This window comes from Peromyscus leucopus, chromosome 4, assembly GCF_004664715.2.
Source record: "Peromyscus leucopus breed LL Stock chromosome 4, UCI_PerLeu_2.1, whole genome shotgun sequence".
NCBI classification, from domain to species: domain Eukaryota; kingdom Metazoa; phylum Chordata; class Mammalia; order Rodentia; family Cricetidae; genus Peromyscus; species Peromyscus leucopus.
In genome coordinates this window covers 126793435-126816491 of record NC_051066.1, presented here as the reverse complement: position 1 = coordinate 126816491, position 23057 = coordinate 126793435, and the positions used below count along the sequence as shown (strand labels likewise).

Here is a 23057-nt window from a genome sequence, read left to right as displayed (position 1 = left end):
CCATGTGAGTCCTGGGTATCAAACTCAGATTATCAGGCTTTGCAGCAAGTGTCTTTACCTGTTGAACCATCTTGCCAGCCCTGTGGTTTTGTTCGTGATCTTGGGTCTTGGAACCTTGGTACAGCATGCTGGGCCCACCTATGCCCGCCCTCCTCTCCTTAGAGAGTTGTCTGTATCTAATAGGGCAGAAGAGAGTATACACAGATATGCGGACCTAGTTTGCTCTGGGTAGTGGGAAGTTATTATTCCCTGGAGTAAGCTGGATCAAGGCAGGAAAGGTGAGTGGCTGAGCAGTTCCCTTGATGTTTCTGTAGTAGAGAAGAATCTCCTTGTCCAGGCCTACAAGGCTTTGAGTGCAGGCTAGGAGAGGACAGGATTCACCAGGCTGCCCAGGAAAGTACCATGTCTTCCTGAAGGTGGAATACTAAGTGGCTCTAGGTGACAGTGGTGGCGTGGAAGTCTCTTTCATTGTTCTGGGCACACCCTAACCAGTGCATTGGGCACTGCACATGAGTAATGATCTTAATGAGAATGGACAAGGACAGCTAGTAAGTCTGTAGGGATTTTTAAAAATAATAGAGAAATTCACCAAAATCAGAGAAATTCTAGGTTGCAGGAAGGATCCTCAAATGAAACCTCTGAGGTCCACCATGCTACATTAGACCTGCTGACAGTATCTGAGAGCTGTCTGGGAGCTGTGGGAGCTGACCACTTGGCCATCTAAGCAGCAGCAGAAAAGGCATCCTTCCTATGTTGCTCAGCCAGAGGAAGTTAGAACAATCTACCGCAGCAGGTCCAGGCAAGAGCTACATGTCAGCAGTCTGTTAAGTTCCCACTGTGTGCAAGACTCAGTACAGAACTCTGGATGAGTTTAGCAGGAAGCAAGCTGCTCAGTCCAGGACATGTTGCCGATGATGGATGTTTTTCACTTCACAGGTGCTGAGTTCCCTTGGTTACCATGTGGTCACCTTCGATTACAGAGGTGAGGGTCTTTTTGAATGTATCCCTCGAAAAACAAAGCAAACAAACAAATGTATCCAGGCATGCCCTCACTTCCGATTTTACATGATGGGCAGACTTGAAAAAAAAAAAAATTGAGAGGGAGCCTGGAAGCGAGGCAGACAGCTTGTTTGTACAATGCTGGACCTGGAGGGCTGGGCTGTGAGTGGGGGGAGGGCAGTGGGTATCCTGCTGTAGCTTCTGGGTGCTGACTTTCCTGTCAGTGCCTCTGTAGTTTAAATACAGAGCAGACTCTTTTCTCCTTGTTGGACTCAGCTTGTCCCTGCAGCTGGGCATTAGACCCTAGCTTAGCAGCACAGCTAGTCTTGGAGAAATGATGAAAACTGGAAAAAGATCCACTGAGAACAGATCCCTCTGTCTTGATGGCCTTGCTTCTTTCTTTTTGTCATTAGTCAGGGTCGCCACTGGGCAGACTGAGAATCCAGTTGGATGTGTGCTATGAGCGTTCTGATTAATGAGCAGCAGAAATTCATTTTCAACAGTGAGCATCTGTTTTAAAGGAGTATTCTTCCAGAGAGTCCCTTGAAGAGCTCAGGGGGAAAAGGCTGCTTAGCTAGCTTGTTTGATTCTTCTGGAGGAGGGCAGTTATTCAGATGTCCTCGGCCAAGGGATTGGGAAGGTTTGGAAGCCACTGCCACCTGCAAGTAGCTTTACATTAGTTTTCTTTGGTTGATGTAATAAATTACCACAAAGCAAAGCAAATTTATTATCTTGTAGTTATGGTGATCAGAAATCTAAACTCTTTAGCCCCTGTGATAGAATTACATTGTCTGGGCTTTGCTCTTCACTGACTTCTGGAGAGGGCCTAGCACTTGCCTTTCCTCGCTGCAGAGGCCACTACACTGTTTGGCTCATGGCTGTTTGGACCCTGGCATCTGACCTCTCTTTCTGTTATCAAAATGTTTATGAATACTTGGGCTTTACCCAGATGATCCAATGTCACCCCAACTCAAGGTTGGCCTACTAGTGGCCTTCCTCCTTTCTGCAGCTTAACTTCCCTGGCATGAGGGTCACGTGTTTGCCAGTTCTGTGTTTAAGATGTGGGGTTCTCCAGGAGTTGTTCTGCTGACTTCAGTGATGGCTTTCGATAAAGAAAGGTACATCAAGATGAATGTTTGGAGCCGGGCGGTGGTAGCACACGCCTTTAATCCCAGCACTCAGCCAATCTCTGAGTTTGAGGCCAGCCTGGTCTACAGAGAGAATTCCAGGATAGCCAGGGCTACACAGAGAAACCCTGTCTCAAAACAAAACAAAACAAAGGATGAATGTTCTGGGCTCAGAAAAATTAAGTGAAGAGCTGGAAAGCCCTGCTCCCTTTCCAGCCTTCGTCCTTCTCCATGCTGCGAAGGTTTTTGGAAACCTTCCTCCTCTGCATGCTGAGACCCTAGGGTAATGAAGAGAACACCTCCTCCCTTCTGTGTTCTCTTCCTGTAGCCTATCAAGATATCTCCGGCATCTTCTTTCCAGGCCAGGTCCCTGCCTGTCTGTGTGGTGTGGGACCACCCCATTCCATCTCTGACTCGGCTTCTATTCTCTGTGACTGTCTCTCCTTCATGACTCCCACAGGATATCCCAAGCCTTTACCCATGTCCCTCCTCAGTCCTTCTTCCCTGGGCTCGGGAGGCTGACGTTATAATTAGAGGGGTTGCTCACACAGCAGAATTGTATCTCTGGACCTTGTGGTGTTTTCAGGTCACGTGATGGTGACTCAGTGCTGAGCCACTAAAAAGGCAGTGGTGCTTGATCTTTGCTGGAGCCCATGAGGAGAATCAGGAGAACCAGAGTTGCCTGAGGCGGGAACCTCCCCGCCTCCCCGGCTTCGCTGCCTCCCTGCAGCTTCACGACTTCCTCCTCTCTGACCTGCTCCTTCCGTGGGCCCTGGCAGACTGGCCCTCTTAGCACACCACCTGGCCTGGCCCTCCTGAGTTTCAGGGCTGGCCTGTCAATAGAGCGGAGGAAGAACTAGGATGTTTATACCCGTGGGCAGGCACTAGCAAGACGTGTTTGAGGTTCTGGTGTGTGTTTCGCTGACTCTGTTCTGTTAGTTACCAGTCTGATGTGCATGTAGACCGACAGGAACCTCTGGTTTGTCAGCCAGCAGAAGCAGGAGAGCTTCACTTCCGGCCCCCCTGCCAGTCTCCCTGCCGCCAGAGCTGGAGCGGGAAGGAGGGTACAGAAGTGTGTCTGCAGGGGCTTACGGGGCAGCTAATTCGTGGCTGCTTTAGTTTCACAAGCTGCCTTTCAATTTCTCTTTCTCAGGTTGGGGTGACTCAGTAGGAACACCATCGGAGCGTGGCATGACATATGACGCACTCCACGTTTTTGACTGGATCAAAGCAAGGAGTGGTGACAACCCAGTGTATATCTGGGGCCATTCACTGGGCACTGGGTAAGAGCCCTCGGGCGGGCAGGAGGAAGACTTAGTGAAGGCAGGCCTAATCTGAGACCTCGGAGCTTGTAGGTCATCCATTCTCACAGTCTTGGTTCCTGGCCCTGTGGGAGGGGGTGAGGGAGTGAAGCACCATGGGGGGCTAAGGAGACTGAATTTCTCGAACTATTCCTCAATTCAGAAGTGCCTTAGAACCAACATGGGCAGTGGAGATGACAGCCAGTGTTCCAGGGAGCTCCTGTCCCCGAGCACCTTTGGAGTGCCACTGGAGCACTAGACTACTGTGTCAGGTGTGGACTCGTGTGTGTTTGCCAACCACTGAGTCCAAGTCCACTATGTAGAGATGTTTGGAAGCCCCTTTGTCACCTTGTCATGTTCAGCTCAGCAGGGCAAATCAAGAAGAAAGATGTGTGGTTCGCCTGGATTCTGCTCAGCAAGGGCCCAGATGTTCTTAAAAGAGCCCTGCTCCTCAACCTTCCTGATACCTTTCCCTACAGGCATACTGGCTCAGCTCTTTCTTAGCCCTTTGTCCTCACTTGGGTGGCATCCTGCAGGCCAGGCTTACCTGTCCTTCATGGGGAGATGGAGGCTATCCCATTGAAGGATACTGGCCATCTCTGTGGCTGTCTGCAGTATCTGCCAGGTGTTATCCTAAGCCAGCAGAGGTCACAGGACAATAGCACTTGTCATTCACCTGAATGCCAGCTGAAGGGAGCGGGCAGGGAAACCTGTGGGAGACTTCCTGGAGAGAGATCCCATGCCTGAGGACACCTTGTAAGAAGGGTCAACTGATGACTCACTTTGTTTCGCCCACTTACCCTGGAGCCCCAAGTTAACTTCAGGTGGGATTCTCTGGGCACTTTCCAGGATCAGTACCATCTCATCTAGAAGAATTTGCATCGTAATTCAGCTGAACTCTGTTCTTTTCTTCCCAGAGTGGCAACAAATCTGGTACGGCGCCTCTGTGAGCGAGGTGAGGGAGCCAGGCGCTGTGGCTGGGCACCTTGTTGTACATGTTAGTGGTCCAGCCCCTGCTACATGTTCTTGCCAAGCAAGTTCTAGCTGGCAGGCAGCACAGTGATGCACGAGCTGACCATCAAGGGTGGGGCCCCAGGAGTGCTCAGTTTACCCAACCTGCCCTCCCACTAGGATCCTCAAAAGTCATCTGGGGCCTCTTGGGGGCTGGGATTGATGGTGGTGAGAGGCCCACAGAACTGGGTCCCTGGGCTCCCTGTCCTGTCCAAGCTCCCTAGCCACCCAGTCCCACTAGCTCTATCACGTCTTACCCACTATCAGCTCTCTCTGTTTGCTTATCTAGAGACGCCACCAGATGCCCTTATATTGGAGTCTCCATTCACAAATATCCGTGAAGAAGCAAAGAGTCATCCATTTTCAGTGGCAAGTACATGATTTTATGAAAACTTATTTTCATTATTGATATAATTGCTATGGAAATAAGAGCAAGCAGACAATGAAAACAGTTATTGTAAAGAATAGTTTGGCGTTACTAAAGGACTCTCAGTTCTGGGCACTGGCCTGCCCATAGAGCTGCCAGAAAGGGACAGCTTTCAGCCAGGGACACTGGTACTCCAGGAGGCCTTGGCCCTGTGGCCTTCTTGTAAACCCAGTACCCATGTGGCTTCACTGCACACCTGATCTCACAGCATCACTGTTCACTTGGTGCTGTGGGAGGCTGCAGACCGTCTCCTTCCGTGGGGTGGAACCTACACTTTGGGTGCTAGAGGAGGGCTGGAACCCAGGCTCTGTGCACAGGAGAATATAGGCTGGACCTATTATTGTTTTCGTTAGATTTCCCAGCAATGTCTCCGAGTAAAGCCCAGGTGATCCTTGCTGGGGACTCTCGGGTGGGTCAGCCCCCACCCTCCCCTCTTCAGGTGGGGTCCTTCCTTTTTCTGGCCTGCCCTCCCACCTTCCCACTTCCGCTCCTGACCAGTGTGTGCTCTGGAGTCTCTGTGTTGACATGCTCTCATGCGACCACCTGTGGGCCACAGCACTCCTTTATTTTCTCTCATGTCATTGGTACTGCTTTTTTTTCTGACATTTTGTGAGGAAGCCAGCCTTTGATCCCTATTTCCATGGTGGGTAGTGGTCTTCTGTCTGTGAGGAGTTCAGTTTCTGAGCAGGATTCTGGTTGTACCTGAGGTGTGGAAGCCCCATCTGATCAAAGCCAAGACAAAGCTGGGAATGAATGGAAACTGCACATTCCCCTAACTCCCTGGACCTAAACAGCCAGAACTCTTGACCTTCCCTCTGCACAGCTATCTTAATCCTTCTGAAAAATGCTTTCCGTCTTGTGTTCAGATTTATCGATACTTCCCTGGCTTTGACTGGTTCTTCCTGGATCCCATCACAAGCAGTGGGATTAAGTTTGCAAATGACGAAAAGTGAGTATTGTGGTCAAGTGAGTAGGAAGGCACAGGGGTTGCCTGCATGCCCTGTGAGCCTGACAGAGTGGGGTTCAGGAGGCTATGGTTGTCTCTAAGAAAGTGTCTTTTGAAAGGGAAGGTCAGGCGGAGCTTTGTATTAGAAATGAGAAAAACATGAACTGGCAGGGCAGACGGGCGTGTGTGTGTGTGTGTGTGTGTGTGTGTGTGTGTGTGTGTGTGTGTGTGTGTGTATACCACGGTTTGTGTATGGAGTCTCAGGAGTCCGTTTTCTCTGTCCACTTTGTTAGGCAGGTTCTCTTGCTGTTTCTGCCATGCTGCATACTCTAGGCTAGCTGACCCGCAAGGTTCTGGGCCATTCTCCTGCCTCTGTCTCCTTTTTTACTCAATTCAGGAGTGCTGGGATTTTAGACGCCTGCCATCACATTGATCTTTTTTAACACATACTCTGGAAATCAAATTAGTTTGTCAGGCTTGCACAGTGAATGCTTTTACCCACTGAACAAGTAGGTAATGACAATAGTCATTATAAAAGGTCCAGTCTTCTCACTAGCACAGAAATAAAGAATTTTAAAGGATTAATAGCACATTTTTGTCCATATAATTCTTTTCTTCAGTCTTGAAACTATGACTCCTGAATAGACATTAAAGCAGTATTTAAATTTAACAGTGAACACACTGAAATAGAGGTTTAAACATAAAGTAGTTTTCCTTCAAGTAAGTATTTTTGTTCTAAAATTTAAAATGCACCAGATTACAATTTCAGTAAACCATTACAAAACGCCTTGCTTAATTAAGTATTGCCATTGTAGATCTTAAAGGAAAGTTATCTGTATAAAGCAATTTTCTTTAGAAAACAGGTGGACCTGGGAAGCTACCTTTGGCTCCAACTCTCCCACAAAGATAGATGGCATATGTGTAGCTGCAGGACCGTGCACCAATGAACCCTAACCTTCACATCAGCCTCACATGTGGATGGGGCCTTCCTCAGCTCAGACGGGCAGTTTCTGTACCAAGGACTGGCCACTTTCTCCAGGAGGCTCAGGTTGAAGGAACCAGCTCATCGGATGGTCCACGTCAGTCAGGGAGATAGCTTAGTCAGTGACTGCTTGTCTTGCAAGCACGAAGACCTGGGTTTAAGCTCCAGAACCCCGTTCAAAAAGCTAGGCAGGATGTTGGGGAGTGAAATGACACCTGGAATACATACTGACTTTTTGTTCTTGTTGTTTGTTTTTGTTTTGTTTTGTTTGAGACAGGATTTCTCTGTGTAGTTTTGGAACATAGCCTAGAACTCACTCTGTAGACTAGGCTGGCCTTGAACTCACAGAGAGAGAGAGATCCACCTGCCTTTGCCTCTTGAGTGTACATACTGATTTAAAAAACAGAAAAAACCAAAACCTTGACAAGTTATTTCTTAGCTCTATAGTGAAAAGAAACCCTATTACATCTAGACTGTTAAGCATCAAGGCAGAACACACCATAAACCCAGATCCCTGCCAGGGTGAGGGTGCAGGTGACCCCTCTTTGGTCTCCACCTAGCCCCTTTCTCCTACAGTGTGAAGCACATCTCCTGTCCTCTGCTCATCTTGCACGCTGAGGATGACCCAGTTGTGCCCTTTCATCTTGGCAAAAAGGTAGGTGCTGTGTGACTCTGCCCCTGGTGCAGTAGGTGCCATTGGCCCCACGTATGGATCAGGTTGGGCATGCAAGGTAGGGTGTAATGGAGTGGGTTCGGGTCACACTAGTCTGCATCTTCTCCAGGTGCTTGACAGCCTATGAGGTCTGATGTCAGGGCCAAGAGCAGACGGCTGTTGTATCCACCAGAAACTATGACAAACAAGCATTAGAACCCAGGCTGCCATGGGAGGACCGAGGGGACAACACCCAGCCCAGCTGGCAGAACTGATGTGAAGATAGCCAGTCTGTCTTCTTGCCTGTGGGGATAAACGGCAAGGACATTGCACTTGTTTCTACTAAATCTGCTTTGACTTTGCTGCTGGGAAGCTAGATTAGATTTGTGGAGGGGAAGAAAAGTGGAATAAAGAATACCACGTGGGTCCTTGGCAAGGAGCAGGTGAGCCTAGAGGTGTGCACGCAGTGCCTCACCAGCCTAGGACTTGGCCTGGGACTCCCTTTGAGCAGGCTTCATAAAGTACACAGCCAATAAAGCCATTCTGAGAGTGCGAAGTGCCCAGCAATGCACCTCTGGTGCATGGAGCTGAGGTGGGATTACATTGCCTCTGCCATTGAAGCCGCCTCCACTTAGCCGGTCCTCAGAGGAGGAGCACTCTGGAGGTGTAAGGGCAAAAAGGGGGCCTTAAATGGTGGACTTAAGGAGTAGCCGTGCCTAGTGTTTGGCCCGTTAGCCCGGACTCAGGCTCCTTGGACCCTGGCTGTTGCAGGCTGTAATGACAAAAGCAGTGTCCGTGGGCACTTGTGCTGGGCTCCGGGCTGATTCATCCCTCCCTCTCCCCAGCTGTATAACATTGCTGCACCATCTCGAAGCTTCCGAGACTTCAAAGTTCAGTTTGTCCCCTTTCACTCAGACCTTGGCTACAGACATAAGTACATCTACAAGAGCCCTGAGCTCCCACGGATACTGAGGTGAGACATTCTCTCCTAACCCACGCGCCTCTCCTGGACAGTGACGCCTCCACAACTAGCTGTGCAGCAAGTGGCCGCCACTGAAGCCATTTGAGGCGCTCAGTGGCATGCCACAAAGCCACGGTGATTCAGGAGCCTCCCACTGACATCACAGAGGAGTTACCAAGTTTGTTTCACTTCCTTCTGGATAATTCTCATTAGATGGGGCCTATGTCTCCTTGTACACATTGTACAGACCCACGTCAACATGTGTGGGGGAGTACCTAACACAGTGTACACATGCACCATCCTCACTCACAGACCGCCGTGTGTGTACAGGAGTGTGTGAACATCCTAAAGCCTTTCCCTGTGCATATGTACCACTCCTGGAACACAGAAATGTACAGGAGTGCTCAGACACAGCTTCCTGAAAGGAGGACGTGTTTCTGGCTGCTGCACACTAATCATATTCTTGGACAGAATGTAAGCTGCAGCCCAGAAAGCCAAAGGCCCCATCTGGCCTGGGCCCAGAGCCCAAGTATGAATGTGGAGTAAGAAGGAGCAGCGTTTCAAATGACGGGCCCTGCCTCTCATGCATGCCTATCCTCCATGCTTCTGTGAAGATTTCCCCATATCATCACCTAGAGACCCAGGTTCCACCCACCACCACTCACAGCAGCCCTGATCACAAGCGTAACCCTCCCCGCACACCAAGGAGAGGGTCCATACTTGGGCTGCTGTGTAGCACATGACCCAGGGCACTGGGCCCGTGGAGAGCACTGTTGCTGCTGAGTGTGACAGTTCTGCTGTTTGTGCTGGTAAGCTGGAGAAGTGGGTTAGAGGCCAGTCACTTCCAACCTGTGACTAAAACTGGTTCCATACATTGTCTCCCAGAGAGCAATATCCTGGGTCAAATTGTAGTCTACATTCTGGCTCCTTTGAGAATCCAGGGGCAATGGTACATTAGGATTCCTTGCCATTTGGGACTGACATCTTTCCCCCTCACAATAAAAGGGAATATGGCAGACAATTTCAACTGACTATGGAGCCCCAAACCTAACTTTGTCTCTGCTTCTCCGCACTGGGATTTGACCTGGGAGCTGAGCTGCAGTGCCCCGTCTGCTCGCCGGGGGCCCGCTCTTGTCAGGCAGCCTGCTCCCCCCGTTCTTTGCCACCTCCACCACCTAAAACAGCCACTTGAGGATTGTGGGGAGTGGGGTCTCGGGTCCACGCACAGTTCGGTTCACGCGCTTGTCCTTTTCTGGTCTAGGGAATTCCTAGGGAAGTCGGAAGCGGAGCGCCAGCACTGAGCCTGGCCGTGAAGGAGCATGCAGACCCACCCTCCTTCCCTTCTTCCCCAGCCAGCGTCTGGCACCAGGAGCCCGGGGTGCCACCACCCGCGCTGCTCAGGAGCCCAGTGTGCACCTAGAAAGAGGACTCAGACACAGCGGGCAGAGGCTCCGCAGACATGGATCTGTGAGGAAAACGTGATGGCAGGCAGGCGGCCCCTTGGTGGCCACCCTACCTGAGCTCTTTTTGGAACAGTTTACTGACAACAGGTGGACCCTATATGCCTTGCGCTGGATATAGGGAATCTGGGAGGGGCCAAGGACCACTCCAGGATCTCTGGCACCACCGCTTAAAAGATGGGGAAACGGTTCTTCCTGCCCTTCCTGGAGTCCACGGAATGGACTCTGGGTGGCCCGGTTTGTCCCCTTCAGCTCGCGCGCGTACCTGCTTGCCTTCCTTAGCTGACCCTGCCTCTCATGGCATCTGCTCACCCACAGTAAGGGGCACCTGGATCTGCCTTCCTTCCATTCTGCCCACCTGTCTGTCATCTAACCTGGCTGTAGACTGAGCATTTATTTAAGAATAAAATCTTGGTGGTGGTCTATTTGTCGTTCTTCTCTGCAAAGCAGGAGTCATCGTTGCCTCCTCCTCTGTCCGAGGCGCATCCCCACAGGAAGCACAAAGGCTGCTCCCAACTCACAGGCACCTTTTCCATCTCTCTCCTGAAAGGCAGGCCTAGCCAGAGGCTGCACCACACTATGAGCACCGGCACTGCTGGCACACAGGCACTGCTCTTGCAGGGACATGAGCGCCATACCTGGACTGGGCAATGTGCCAGACACATCTCACCATGTGAAATCAAGATCAAGGCTGTCTCAATCTCAGTCTTTACAGAGCAAGCCAGTCTGAGAAGTGTCCAAGCTTGGCAAGAACGGGCATGGGGAGCAGCTCTGGTCCTGTACATGCAGCTGAGTGTAAGTATCTGCACCATCTGCATCTTCTAGATGCAAGATCCTCTGGGTGCAAGTGCACTGAGGACCCAGCCTTAACCTGATGGTGGACTTTCTCCCCCACATCTGCATCCTCTAGATGCAAGATCCTCTGGGTGCAAGTGCTCGGAGGACCCAGCCTTAACCTGATGGTGGACTTTCTCCCAGGTCCTCAAACTGTACAACTTTACATCTCTGTTCTCCAAGGTCAGAGGCCTAGCACTAGGGGTGAGCTTAGCTGGAGGACCCAGGACTGGAACTTTATACTCACCCTTTGCCAAAGCACCATAGAGCTCTCTCAGTGATGTTCAGGACATGGGAAACAAACCTTCCCTACATCACTCTAGGATCAGGGATGTAGCCTTACTAAAGCCAGCCTGCGACAAGAACACCTAGCTTCCTTCTCTTGTCCCGTAACTAGGTGTGCCCATCTTGTGTTACCCATCTACAGTTCACTGTCACCAGGGCATGGCCATCAGGGAGCCCATGGCTTCACTGTGTAAGTGGTCTATGCCAGCAACCTGGGCTTCATCGCAGAAGGACAACTATGGCCTGTTCTGTGTGGTGCCTCCCCCAGGCTTACATCCTCCAGCCTCCCCTGGGAGTTACCTGACGCTCTATGTTGTGATAGAAACACAGATACCACATTGGCCAGCCATGGGCATAGACGTTTAATCCATTTCTCACACAAGGAGGTAACAGCAAGTAGTAGAGTGATGGTCATGTATCATGGCTTCAGAGACCTCATGCATAAGGCCACCACACAGGGCAGCAGATGACCAGCCCTAGAACCTGTCCACCCCACAAGCTACCACAGTGGCTCCGGCGAATTGAGTACTGAAAGCAGACACTTCCCAGCCAATGCTGCTGGCGTGAGGGAAGTGAAGGGGCCCCCTGCCCACCCCCAGCCAGATACAGCAATGCAAGGTGGCAGAAGCTCTGGAAGGAGAGACCCACGTAGCTTCTCTGACAAGCCACTCTCCTTTGGGCAGACTTAACGCAGGTTCTGCCCTCAGGGAGGAGCATGGCTCCTACAGTCGGGGTGGGGGTGCTCAACCTCTTCCTCACTAGGCTGCCGTAGCAGAGTGGAAACTGGGCTGCTTTGGGCCCATGGGTCCTTTGTCCAGACTTGGCTGCTGGAAATGGAGGCAGAATGGTACCTGGTCTTTGTGCAATCAACAGGAAATGCACCTCAGGACATGGACAGAATGTTAGGGGGCCTCAGGACAAGCAGCTGACTCTTCAGCCAGGCAGACTATCCCCAAAGTAGCCAATACCTGACACCAAACTGACCTAGTACAATGTTTACTTGCTAAAAAAAAAAAAGGAAAGGCTTTAGCTAGTTTCAGTTCCTCATGAAGTGTTATTTCCTGTTGAAAAAGCGAAACACCAAGCTAACTGTAGAATTGCCTCTCCTTAACCAAGGCCTCAGATATGGGACATGGGTCCCTCTTTAGTGCTGCTCTCCGGAAGACCTGGGTTCGACATGACATCCACATGGTTCCATAGATGGCTACAGAGGCGTGGCCTACATGGATCAACAAGCCATATCCCCAGTATAGCCAAGGGCAGAGGGCAGAAAGCTGTGAGCATGAAGCCTGAAGAAATGATTCTACCCAGCAGGGCCAAGGAGGCCACATACTGGTCTTGACCCTACCTTACAGCTAGTGAGCCAGCTACTGGTAAAACACAGAGATACAGGCTTCATCACAGATCCCTACGCAGACTCCACATCGAAAGGATCAGAACTAAGGACTTAAGCTCACTCCACTATGTGCAGGGTTTCAGGGGCTCAGCTCCACTTCCTCCCTGCTCATCCTCTGTGGGGACCATCTCTGCCCATCTGTGCTGTGAACTCTGCCAGAGTTCTTTTGTAAGAAACTAGGAGGATGCCATACACTCCTTTATCCGGGTCCTCAGAACCATCCCCAAGGCCCCTCCTGGAAACACAGCACATCGGATGGCTGGGACCAGCGGCTGCTTGCAGTGCCCGAAGACTGGCATGGGCACGGAGTCAGCCAAACAAGCCGCTGGTCTCACTGGGTGGGGTCATTAATCCTTGGGGAGGTTGGGGGGTGGGATCTGCAGGTCGGAGGGCTCTACGCCCCAGATCTCCCGTGCGTACTCAGTGATGGTCCTGTCGCTGGAGAACTTGCCAGAGCAGGCAATATTCCTGATCACCTTCTTGGTCCACTCCTTGGAATTCTGTCAGAGAAAGAAGAGACGATTAACTTTCGGCAGAGCTAAGGGGTCCTAGGAGAGCCCAAGCTTCTGGAACATGAGGACTATTAACAGATTAGCTCTAAGCCTTGGGACAGCCTGGTGACAGCTGAGACTGCCACCATGTGCTCAGAGAAAAGGGGCCCTCACTGGCCAGAAGAGTGACATTAGACATAAGGGACCAGGAGCTTAAGACGGGGTCACTGTCCTGTCCTCAAAAGGCTCCTAGGCATGGCCCACAACATTAAGCAAGGAACGCAACCAGGTCAACCACTTCCACAGGCAGACGAATGTCCAAAAATGACCCAACACTCCTCTAAGACTTCAGCCCCATTACAACTTCCTCTGAGCTTCAGAACGGACCCCAGACTTCAGTGGAAAGGGCCTTCTAGGAAGGGCTTGACTCCTGTGGGCCAGCCCCTCTGGATGCTGTTTTCAGGTCCCTCATTCTAGTCTCGGCTATCAGGAGAGGGTTTCCCCCATGACACCTAATGACAGGGCAGCTGACCTAGAGGCAAGCTGGATATACTGATAACAAACCACCCCACCCCTCTGGTCTGATTGAGAAATGGTCCAACCCAACAGCAGGTCCACACAGACCCATCCAGCCACATCCTACCCATCCTAATGGCCCACAAACCTTACCTGGTAGAGATGATCCACCTGGGCCTGGCACTGTATGTAGGCTTCATAGTCTGCAAACACCTTGAACCTGAAATAGTAACAGGAGGCTGGGTCAGGGCAGCAGGTACAGTGGGTGAGGAGCCCTGCCTGGAACATCCTGTGATATTTCCCAGAGGACTGTCTCCCAGCCAGATCAGCAATGGCCCAGGCCATGTCCTTTCATATCCTCCCAGCTCTGTTGGGGGGGGTCCAGGGTGGAGACTACCCTGCTTTTGGATGCACCAGGTCCACATGGCCACAGGCTTCTCTGGGAGTCCTTATGTTTTGGGGGCACTTTTTAGGAAGTCTGGTTTCAACCCAACATTTCTTTTAGGGAAATTGTCATTTCCAAAACAGGTGTTCGGAATGCACATGCCTAGAGACAACTGCAGACCCAGAGCAGCAGGTCCACAGTGCATTGTATTTGACTCTCAAATTAGAGGTATGATTCACTGTTTAAAAAGTCCCTCCTGCCGGGCGGTGGTGGCTCACGCCTTTAATCCCAGCACTCGGGAGGCAGAGGCAGGCGGATCTCTGTGAGTTCGAGGCCAGCCTGGTCTCCAAAACGAGTTCCAGGAAAGGCGCAAAGCTACACAGAGAAACCCTGTCTCGAAAAACCAAAAAAAAAAAAAGTCCCTCCTTCATCACAGGCCCCAACTGGGTCCTACTCCAGGCTGGACACATGGGTGGAGCCATGATCTAGTCTGACTGAGGCCAATGCATGGTACAGTCTTCATAGAACAAAGACAAGTTAACCAGAGGCAACTGAAGATAGAAAAGTTAATACTGGACTCAACTTCTACCAGCAGGGAAAGCACTACCCTGAGGCACCAATGTCTTTGCAGACTTATAACTAGGGTGGCTGTGCCCATACCAGGTGTAAATGATGGCATATCTCAACAAAACACTGAGTACAGTCTAAGCTTGCGATGCAGCAAGTTGATTCCATTATAACCAGGGAATGTCCATGTAGGCTAACACTTGCCATGGACCCGTACCCTCCCTGCCACCACTCTGCAAACTCTAGGCTGTCCTGCCTGCACCCCTGAGCACCCTCTGCAACAGCCCAAGGACACAGCTCCTCTTCCGGACAGGGTGGTGCTGCTGGCTGCCACCCATGACCCAGGGTCCCGAGGCACCACTGGAGACCACTGCAGACTGGCCCTGGTTTGGCTGTGACTGGCTGGGGTAAGGTCTCCTGAGCGGAGGTGGAGAGGGGAGATCATAAAAACACAGGCAGGCTTTACACTCCTCACAACATGGAGTTTTTAGTGCACCAGACGAATCCAACTATCTCAACGGTGGGGAGTGGGTGGCCAACATGGAAAGACAAAGTGATAGGATTTGTGTCCTACCTGTCATGGTACATCAGCATGTTGACCACATCCTTGAAGCAGTCTGGATCTTTGGGAGAAAAGAAGCCGCTGCTGATCTGGTCCATAGCCTGTCTCAGCTCAGGCAGGCGCTCATAGAATTCTCTGGCATTGTACCTAGGGGAGATGAACTCACTTAGCACTAGGCACCCCAGGCAAGCAAAGACAGTTGGTGGGACCAATTTATGCTTGACTCAGACTCTACCCTGTGGCAACCCTCCCTGGTGGCTGAGGGCATCAGCCACTGACTCCATGTGGTTCGATTGAGAGGCAGCTGGTTAGATAAATTCAATCCCGGCTCTCTTCACTGTTCGGAGAAATGTTACCAGGACACGTGTATCACACACAAGGCTCCCTTTATCTTTCTGGTAGAGAATACAGAGCCCAGCACAAGCTTACCACTCCAAAAAATCCTGGCCAGGGTTCTGAAACAACCAAAGGATACTCTGAGAGACAGGATTCCTGAGAGGGTCACTGGTTGGACCATAGAACGAAGGAATAAAGCCAGACAAGATGACATAAAGCTAGCTGTGACTGACTCACCAAGAAGCCTGAGAGGACAGTGAGGGACATGCAGAGCTGAGAGGACACATGAATTGCTGGGAGAGAAACTGAGACACCCTATCCAAACACATGAGCTCTTGGGGTGACAGGACAGCTTGACCTCAGTGACTCCCCAGGAGCTTTGAAAAGCAATTAGACTACACTGCCTTTTAAATGTGGAGGCCAGGATTCCTCATCAACGCCAAGGTCAGGTAAAGCAGCTGTTTTCAGATCGGAAATGGGGATACATGATGACCACAGCCACCAAGGGCAAGAAAGGGCAATGCAGCATGGCCTTTAGTGACAGTGTGTCACTGGGAGCTGCACCACCCTCAGGAAGATGTAAACAGTGGCAAGCTGCAAGAGTGGGAGACAGATGCTCTCTGTACTGTTTGAGATTCTCTGCATTCCATTTCAAAATGGAAAGGTCTGTGGACTGTGCCCTGAGTGGGATGTCCCTCCCTCTAGGAGACCTGTAGCCAGGGCTTCGGCTGACGGGAGGGTGCTTGTCATGGGGACATGAAGGGGCAGCCAGCTTCCTACCCCAGCGGCCTCCTTGAGACCTCATGTTTTGTGCTTATGAATGGACTCAGTGAGCACTCAGTCCCTGACCCTTGCCCTGCTTCAGCTTCCTACAGACCACCTCTCACAGCCCCTCCCCAGAGCTGCCACACACCCCAACAGGAAGGGGATACATACCCTTTCTGGTCCAAGGCCTCAACATCCTCCACTCGCATACCGAAGATGAAGAGGTTCTCCTCCCCGGCCTCCTCAGCCATCTCCACGTTGGCACCGTCCATGGTGCCGATGGTCAGAGCCCCATTGAGCATGAACTTCATGTTGCCAGTGCCTGAGGCTTCGGTGCCCGCGGTGGAGATCTGCTGTGACAGGTCAGCGGCTGGAATCACTGCAGGGAGGGACAGACAGACAGGATGGCAGCTCAGCCCAGGAGGCAGCTTGGCTCTGTGGAGGCTGATCCCTGGATGGGAATCATAGTCCTGAAGCCATTGAGCCCGCTGCCAAAGGAGGAGACTGACCTCAAAGCAGCCACCTGAATTTTCGAGACTCCTCTGAACCAGGTCAGCTAAGGCGGAGGGTCTAAGATGGAGACCCTTGAGGAGAATCCTCACAGTGGCATGGGATTTTTGTTCTGGAATTTTCCTTTTATTTTTTGGTTTTTCAAGATCAGGGTTTCTTTGTGTAGATTCAGCTGTCCTAGAATTCACTCTGTAGACCAGGCTGCCCTCAAATTCACAGAGATCCACCTGTCTCTGCTTCCCGGGTGCTGGGATTAAAGGCATGTGCCGCTACTGCCCGGTTCTTACTTTTAATTTCTAAAAATGTGTATGTATGCTTTTCCTATACATGTTTATGTACTTCATGCATGCCTGGTGCCCACAGAAGCCTGAAGAGGGCTTTGGATCCCCCTGAATTAGAGTTACAGATGGTTGTGAGCCACCATGTGGGTGCTGGGAACCAAACATAGATCCTTTGGAAGATCAGGCAGTGCTTTTAACTGCTGAGCCATCTTGACAGCCAGTTCTGGAATTTTCTAGGAACCATGCCAATCAATCAAGTTCAGCGGAAGGACTGGGTCCTGGTTTACCAACGTTGCAGATACTTCCTCCTCTTGACACTGGTGTCTTATTCAGTTATAACACACTCCTGATTAGCCTGAGAAGGACTTAGACCCTGCAGAGCCAGAAGATGGGGAAGGCTGAGTTCAAGCTTGAGGTTCACAGCGTGGGAAGTCATTCATGTGCACAGGGGCACATGCAGACAGCCAAATACCACAACCTCTGCCAGGCTTCTTGTATTTATGACGTAGCAGGCAAGAAGTGATATCCAGCCGGGTGGTGGCGCACGCCTGTAATCCCAGCACTCGGGAGGCAGAGGCAGGTGAATCTCTGTGAGTTCGAGGCCAGCCTGGTCTACAGAGCAAGATCCAGGAAAGGTACAAAGCTACACAGAGAAACCCTGTCTCAAAAAACCAAAAGAAAAAAAAAAAAAAACAGAAGTGATATCCTTGGGGATGGGTCACTGCCCCAGGTCCTAACCTGGCTGGACACCTCATCTCAGCATCTACAGCTAAAGCCAGAACTCAATTCAGCAGACACCAGAACCTCAAGGGATGAAAGGCCCAGGGTCAGGCATCTATAGCCCCTAGACTGCACAGTCCAGCTGATGGCAGCTGTATGCTTCCTAACAAGTCCAAGGAGCCAGAGAGAAAGTGGGGGCAGACCCTGCCTGAAACTCAGACTGGTGTCCTGTGGCCAATTCTGTAGATGAGGTGGAGCCAAATGGTCTCAAAAATAAAGGTGAACAGAGTTGCAGGCAGAAAGGGCACAAGATGCTTTAGTAGTAAGTCCTACCAGGGTTCCCAGCCACCACCTGGGTGAAGTCCAGTTCCTTGAACCCACCAAGGGACGTCAAGCATCAAGTGCACCCAACAGAGGTGGGAGCAACAATAGCCTGGCAGCGACAGCTGGACCAAGGACCAGACCGTGGAGCAGTCTGAGCTCACAGGGAAGTGAGCAGGCCAGGCTCCAGGGCTTACGGCCACAGTCTCGAAAGCAGCACTATGTAGCTGGACATGCGGGCATCTGACCTCAGTGGTGGAAAGGGAATGGGAAGCCCAGGCTCAGACTCCTTGTCATCCATCTGACTTAAAAACATGTTTCCTACCAAGAAAGACTAGGTCAGTGAACATCCTCATCTCTTAGGAGAGGTCCCCAGTGACAGCCTAAGTGGACAGCCCCAGACCAAACTCAGAAACGAATGCCAGTGGTGCTGGTACATCACAAATGAGCAGTGCATCTCGAAGGAAGAGGCAGTGAGGAGGACTATGGGGGGGGAAGAGACGTGTGAGGATGGGGTTCAGAAGCAGGGAAAAAGAGGGAAGGTAGCAGGAGCTGGCGGAAGTGAGCAGGGAAAGGAGGACAGGGAGAAGGTTCTGGGAGGTCAGGGGAGCCACATTCTACTGCCAGGAGAGACCCAGGAGCATGCAGGCAAAGCTGAGGGAGGAGGAGGAAGGAACAGTGAGATCCAGACAGGTGTGACGAGGTCCAGATGGCAAGAATGACAGTAATTCCTCCTGTGACGTGCAGAGGTTCTCAGACACCCAAGAAACACAGTGTCCCCTGGCAGGGCCTTTGTGTCCAGGACAGAAGCTGACCTTGGTGGAGAACAGGCCTGGTCAGCACGGCCAACCCCCCCACCCAGCCCCAAGCAGAAGCCAATCAAAGAATTCAGGGCTACCTTTCTCAGCTAAGGACACCCGGTAGTTCTCCAGGAAGATCACTTTGAGCCTGTCACCCACAACTGGATCATGATTGACAACGTCTCCAATGGACGTGACCAGCTTGATGATCATCTTAGCCATGTGGTAACCAGGAGCTGCCTGGAAAGAGGAAGGTGAGGTTAGGGGATTTGGTAGCACTCCTGGCTCCTGGGCAGGTAAGGCAGGGACCTGTGAGCCAGGGAGACCTGTGCTGGACTGGTCGGGAGCCCTGCAGTGGCCCTGCTGCCGGTGTTGGGAATGTCTTGACTTCTACTGACTCCATGTCACCTCACTTGTGAATTTGCCATCCTTGAATCTGATTCTCTGACTCTAGTTTTAGAAACTACAAGATGTAGCTGGCCGGAGTGGCGCACACCTTTAATTCCAGCACTGGGGAGGCAGGGGCAGGTGGACCTCTGTGAGTTCAAGGCCAGCCTGCTCTATATAGTTCCAGGACAGCCAGGGTAACATAGTGAGACCCTGTCTTGAAATAACAAAACAAAACAAAAAGAAACTACAAGATAAAAGAAGCAAAGACGGCTGGGCAGTGGTGGCGCACGCCTTTAATTCCAGCACTCGGGAGGCAGAGGCAGGCGGATCTCTGAGTTCGAGGCCAGCCTGGTCTCCAAAGCGAGTTCCAGGAAAGGCACAAAGTTACACAGAGAAACTGTGTCTTGAAAAAACAAAAAAAAAAACAAAACAAAAAAGAAACAAAGACTTCTAGAGCTATTAATTTACAGAAAACAAAGGAATATACTAGCATGTACCAGAGGTATATATTCAGGAAAGGCTAACCCCAGGAGAAAATTCCAACTTCTATAACAAATATACTGAAAATTAAAATTAAAAAATGCAGAAGGAAGCCAGATGGTAGTGGCGCATGCCTTTGATCTCACTTGGATGGCAGAGGCAGGCAGATCTCCATGAGTTCAAGGCCAGCCTGGTCTATAGAGTGAGTTCCCAGACAGCTAGAGCTACACAGAGAAACCCTGTCTCAAACAAACAAACAAACAAACAAAAAGGAACAAAACCACAGAAGGAAAACCCACAGATTCTAGAAAAATTAAGGGACCAATCTCAATTCTGCGACTTTACTTGAAGTCTTGACTAAAACAGTTAAAAATCACTAACACTTAAAAACAGGGCCCAGTGGCAGCGTGCTTGTCTAACGTGTGGCAAGCCCTAGGTTCCACCCCCAGCACTACGAAGGAAAGGTAAATGTAACTTTGGCTGGGCCTGGTGACGCCTGCTTGTCCAGAGCCAAGGGAGAGGACCTTGAAGCCAATTTAGGCAACACAATGAGAATCCCCAACTCACAAGAGAAAATATTTAAACTCTAGTAAGACGAAGTGGGTAGTAGTTGTGGTGGTATTGTGTTCCCCAAAATATGTGCACCCTAATAAACTCATCTGGGGTCAGAGAACAGAACAGCCATAATATTAAACATAGAGGTTAGGCAGTAGTAGCACACGCCTTTAATCCTAGCATTCCAGAGGCAGAGATCTGTCGGTATCTCTGAGAGTTCAAGGCCACACTGGAAACAGCCAAGCATGGTGACTCATGCCTTTAATCCCAGGAAGTGATGGCAGGAGGCAGAAAGGTATTTAAGGTGTGAGGACCAGGAACTAAAGCCTGGTTAAGCTTTTAGGCTTTTGAGCAGCACAGTTCAACTGAGAGGCATCCAGTTTGAGGAATAGCATCAGCTGAGGAACTGGCAAGGTGAGGTGGCTGTGGCTTGTTCTGTTTCTCTGATCTTCCAGCATACACCCCCAATACCTGGTTCCATGTTTGATTTTATTAATAAGACCATTTAAGATTCACGCTACAAGTGGTGCCAGAGTGGGTTGGTATTTATTGGCCTGGAAGAACCCTTGTCCATCGTGATGGGTGTTTGATCATTCAGTGATGCTGAGTATCTAAACATCTTATGGTTTTAGAGAAACATCTGTGAAGCTGGACAGTACAGTATAAAGTATCTCATCTGGACTCCACTCTGAGGGGTGGAGCAGGACGTTCTGCGGTCCTTCCTACTTTTCTCTAGGTTTAAGTTCATTTATTTTAACACTTGAAAACTTTCCTAAAAGTCCATATTGCTTTGGACTGTACATACTAAAATACTAACAAAGTAGTATGACATCCCAATTTGCTTCCAAAATACCAGGTGATGGGTGTGGGCAGAGACCAAACAAGGCGAGGCACTCGGATGCTGAGTCTGACCCTCCAGACCCTGACATCAGAGGAGAGGATGGCCTTTGGCCAAGGGCAGCCTCTGTCTGCCTCACTCCATCATGGAATGGCAGGAACAGCTGGAGTGCCATCTGTGGATGGCCATGAGAGGCTGTCCCAGGGCGCTCACCCCAACAGCTCATCTCCTCTGACGAGACCCAGTCACCAGCTGAGTACAAGGATGTGGCAAGCATGTCCACTACCCCTGGAATGTGTCACAGTGAATAAAATCAATTCAAACCATGCTAAACCTAGTGTGGCCTCACGTGCGGCAGATGAAACAGTCACAACCACCACTGCACTGTGAAATCCTGGAGGCAGAGAAAGGATGGGGAGCGGGGGTGTACTCCATAAAGCCACTGGGATCCAGCCCTTGGGGCTGGGGATCCCCTAACTCCTTATGAGTGCGGCCAGCAGGCTGGAATCCATTTCCCTCACAGTCTACTAATGTGTAAAAGGTTTCTTGCCCCAGCCTGGCTCCTCATGGCCAGGTGTTACTGGCTTTGTGTACTGACACCTGTTTTCTGAGCAGGCAGGCTGCCCAGGGACAGGTCAGGAAAGCACGTGCTTCTAGGTCCAGCTGCATCAAGACAAGGAATGAGGAGGAAGTTACCTCACCTTGCCCCCGATCATAACAGTCCTGGGCACAAAGGCCTTGGCTGGATCCTTCTTTATTCCTAGAGGGCAAACAGAAGAGGCAACTTTACCAGACGGTCCCTGCCCAGCTCCCCAGGGTAGCCTAGCAAGAGGCACATTCATCAGACTGTGTTTTCACCTAGGACATACACAGACAGCTGTGGCTAAGTACCTCTGTAGGAACCTGTCACTCAGAGGAACAAGGCCTCCCTAGGCTTGCACTTGCACACCAGGCTGGCGGAGAAGGCTGTCTAAGACCACTGGTGACAAATCACGCAGTATCCTGAGCTTGAGGAAAGCTACCCACATGGTTCCAAAAATAAATGTCAACCCAGGAGCTGTTTGCCTGTGGTCATGAGGAATCAAAGGCCTGTATGAAACATGCACTGGGTTCTCAAAACGTGTTTTTCTTTTCTTGCTATTTTGCTATGGTTACTATGTGCTCATGTGTGGAAGGGTGGGTGTGCATGTGCTGCTGTCCACATGTTGAGGTTGGTCCTCTTCGACCGTTAGGGACAGAATCAGGTTTTCAGGCTTCTGCAGAAAAGCTTTTCCTTGTCAGGCCGTCTTGCCAGTCCTTAAAACACATTTTAGACACATCATTTTAATGATAGTGAGAAAGGAGGTGACCTCAGGATTGTAGTCTGGCACCATTAGCCCTTGAAACGTGAAAGTCTTCCCACTGCCTGTGTGTGGCGTGTGTATGCTATCTGTCATCTGGAAATGCCCCAAAGGCCCCTGTGCCAAAGGCACAGTCACTAGCACACACTGTCAGGAGGAAGTAATGGAGCCTAGTGAGGCTTGTGGAAGGAAGTTAGTCACAAGAAGGCTGCCCTTGAAGGGGGCATAGAGAGAGGCCTTCTCCTGTCTCTGTCTCCTGGATGTCATGACATGAACAGGCCTCTCTGTCCATGTGTTCCCACTGTGAGATATGTGCTACCCCTGGGCCAGGTGACTGAAGCCTGGAACCATGAGCAGGAACAGGCTGTCCTCCTTAAAGGCTGAATCTCAAGTCTTCTGTCACAGAGGCCCCTTCACTTCACAGACTGAGAAGCTCGCACCCGACATGTTCCTGTAGAGATCTGGTCAGAGGCCTGAGACACAGTAACCACTCATACCCATCCATTCACACATTTCAATCAGGGGTGAGAGTGTTTGTAACAAGCATCCCCAGACAGCCGTTCAGCAGCCAAAGCTAAGGAGTGGGCTTACCATTGGTTCTATGGGAACATGGATGTTTTATTTCTAAACTTCCCACTTTTGGAAACCAGGCAGAATAACAGGAAGAAAAGGGAACGGTAAAAAGGAGGCTGGCCAGGGTGGCTACACCTATAGGCAGACACTTGAAAGGCTGAGAAGGGATTTCTTAAAAAAAAATTTAAAAAGCCCAGGAGTTCAGGACTACTAGCCTGGGTAACAACATAGCAAGACTCTTTCTCT

General features: G+C 50.7%; 2 protein-coding genes across 3 annotated transcripts in view; one reads left to right on the top strand and one right to left on the bottom strand.

Moving 5' to 3' along the window:
• Positions 1-10291, top strand: part of Abhd12 (abhydrolase domain containing 12, lysophospholipase) — an 81306-nt gene extending 71015 nt beyond the window's left edge. For both annotated transcript variants that reach the window (XM_028893436.2, XM_037205283.1), the window contains exons 6-13: positions 937-982; positions 3280-3409; positions 4345-4382; positions 4728-4807; positions 5732-5814; positions 7370-7448; positions 8291-8418; positions 9668-10291. In XM_028893436.2, the coding sequence (XP_028749269.1) occupies positions 937-982; positions 3280-3409; positions 4345-4382; positions 4728-4807; positions 5732-5814; positions 7370-7448; positions 8291-8418; positions 9668-9707 (624 nt within the window). In that variant the 3' untranslated portion in view covers positions 9708-10291. The remainder of the gene's footprint in view (positions 1-936; positions 983-3279; positions 3410-4344; positions 4383-4727; positions 4808-5731; positions 5815-7369; positions 7449-8290; positions 8419-9667) is intronic.
• Positions 10292-11323: 1032 nt separating this feature from the next.
• Positions 11324-23057, bottom strand: part of Pygb (glycogen phosphorylase B) — a 57371-nt gene continuing 45637 nt past the window's right edge. The window contains exons 15-20 of the mRNA XM_028893435.2: positions 21600-21658; positions 18734-18875; positions 16175-16382; positions 14915-15049; positions 13542-13608; positions 11324-12881 (exon numbers count right to left, since the gene is read on the bottom strand). Of these exons, the coding sequence (XP_028749268.1) occupies positions 12729-12881; positions 13542-13608; positions 14915-15049; positions 16175-16382; positions 18734-18875; positions 21600-21658 (764 nt within the window). The 3' untranslated portion in view covers positions 11324-12728. The remainder of the gene's footprint in view (positions 12882-13541; positions 13609-14914; positions 15050-16174; positions 16383-18733; positions 18876-21599; positions 21659-23057) is intronic.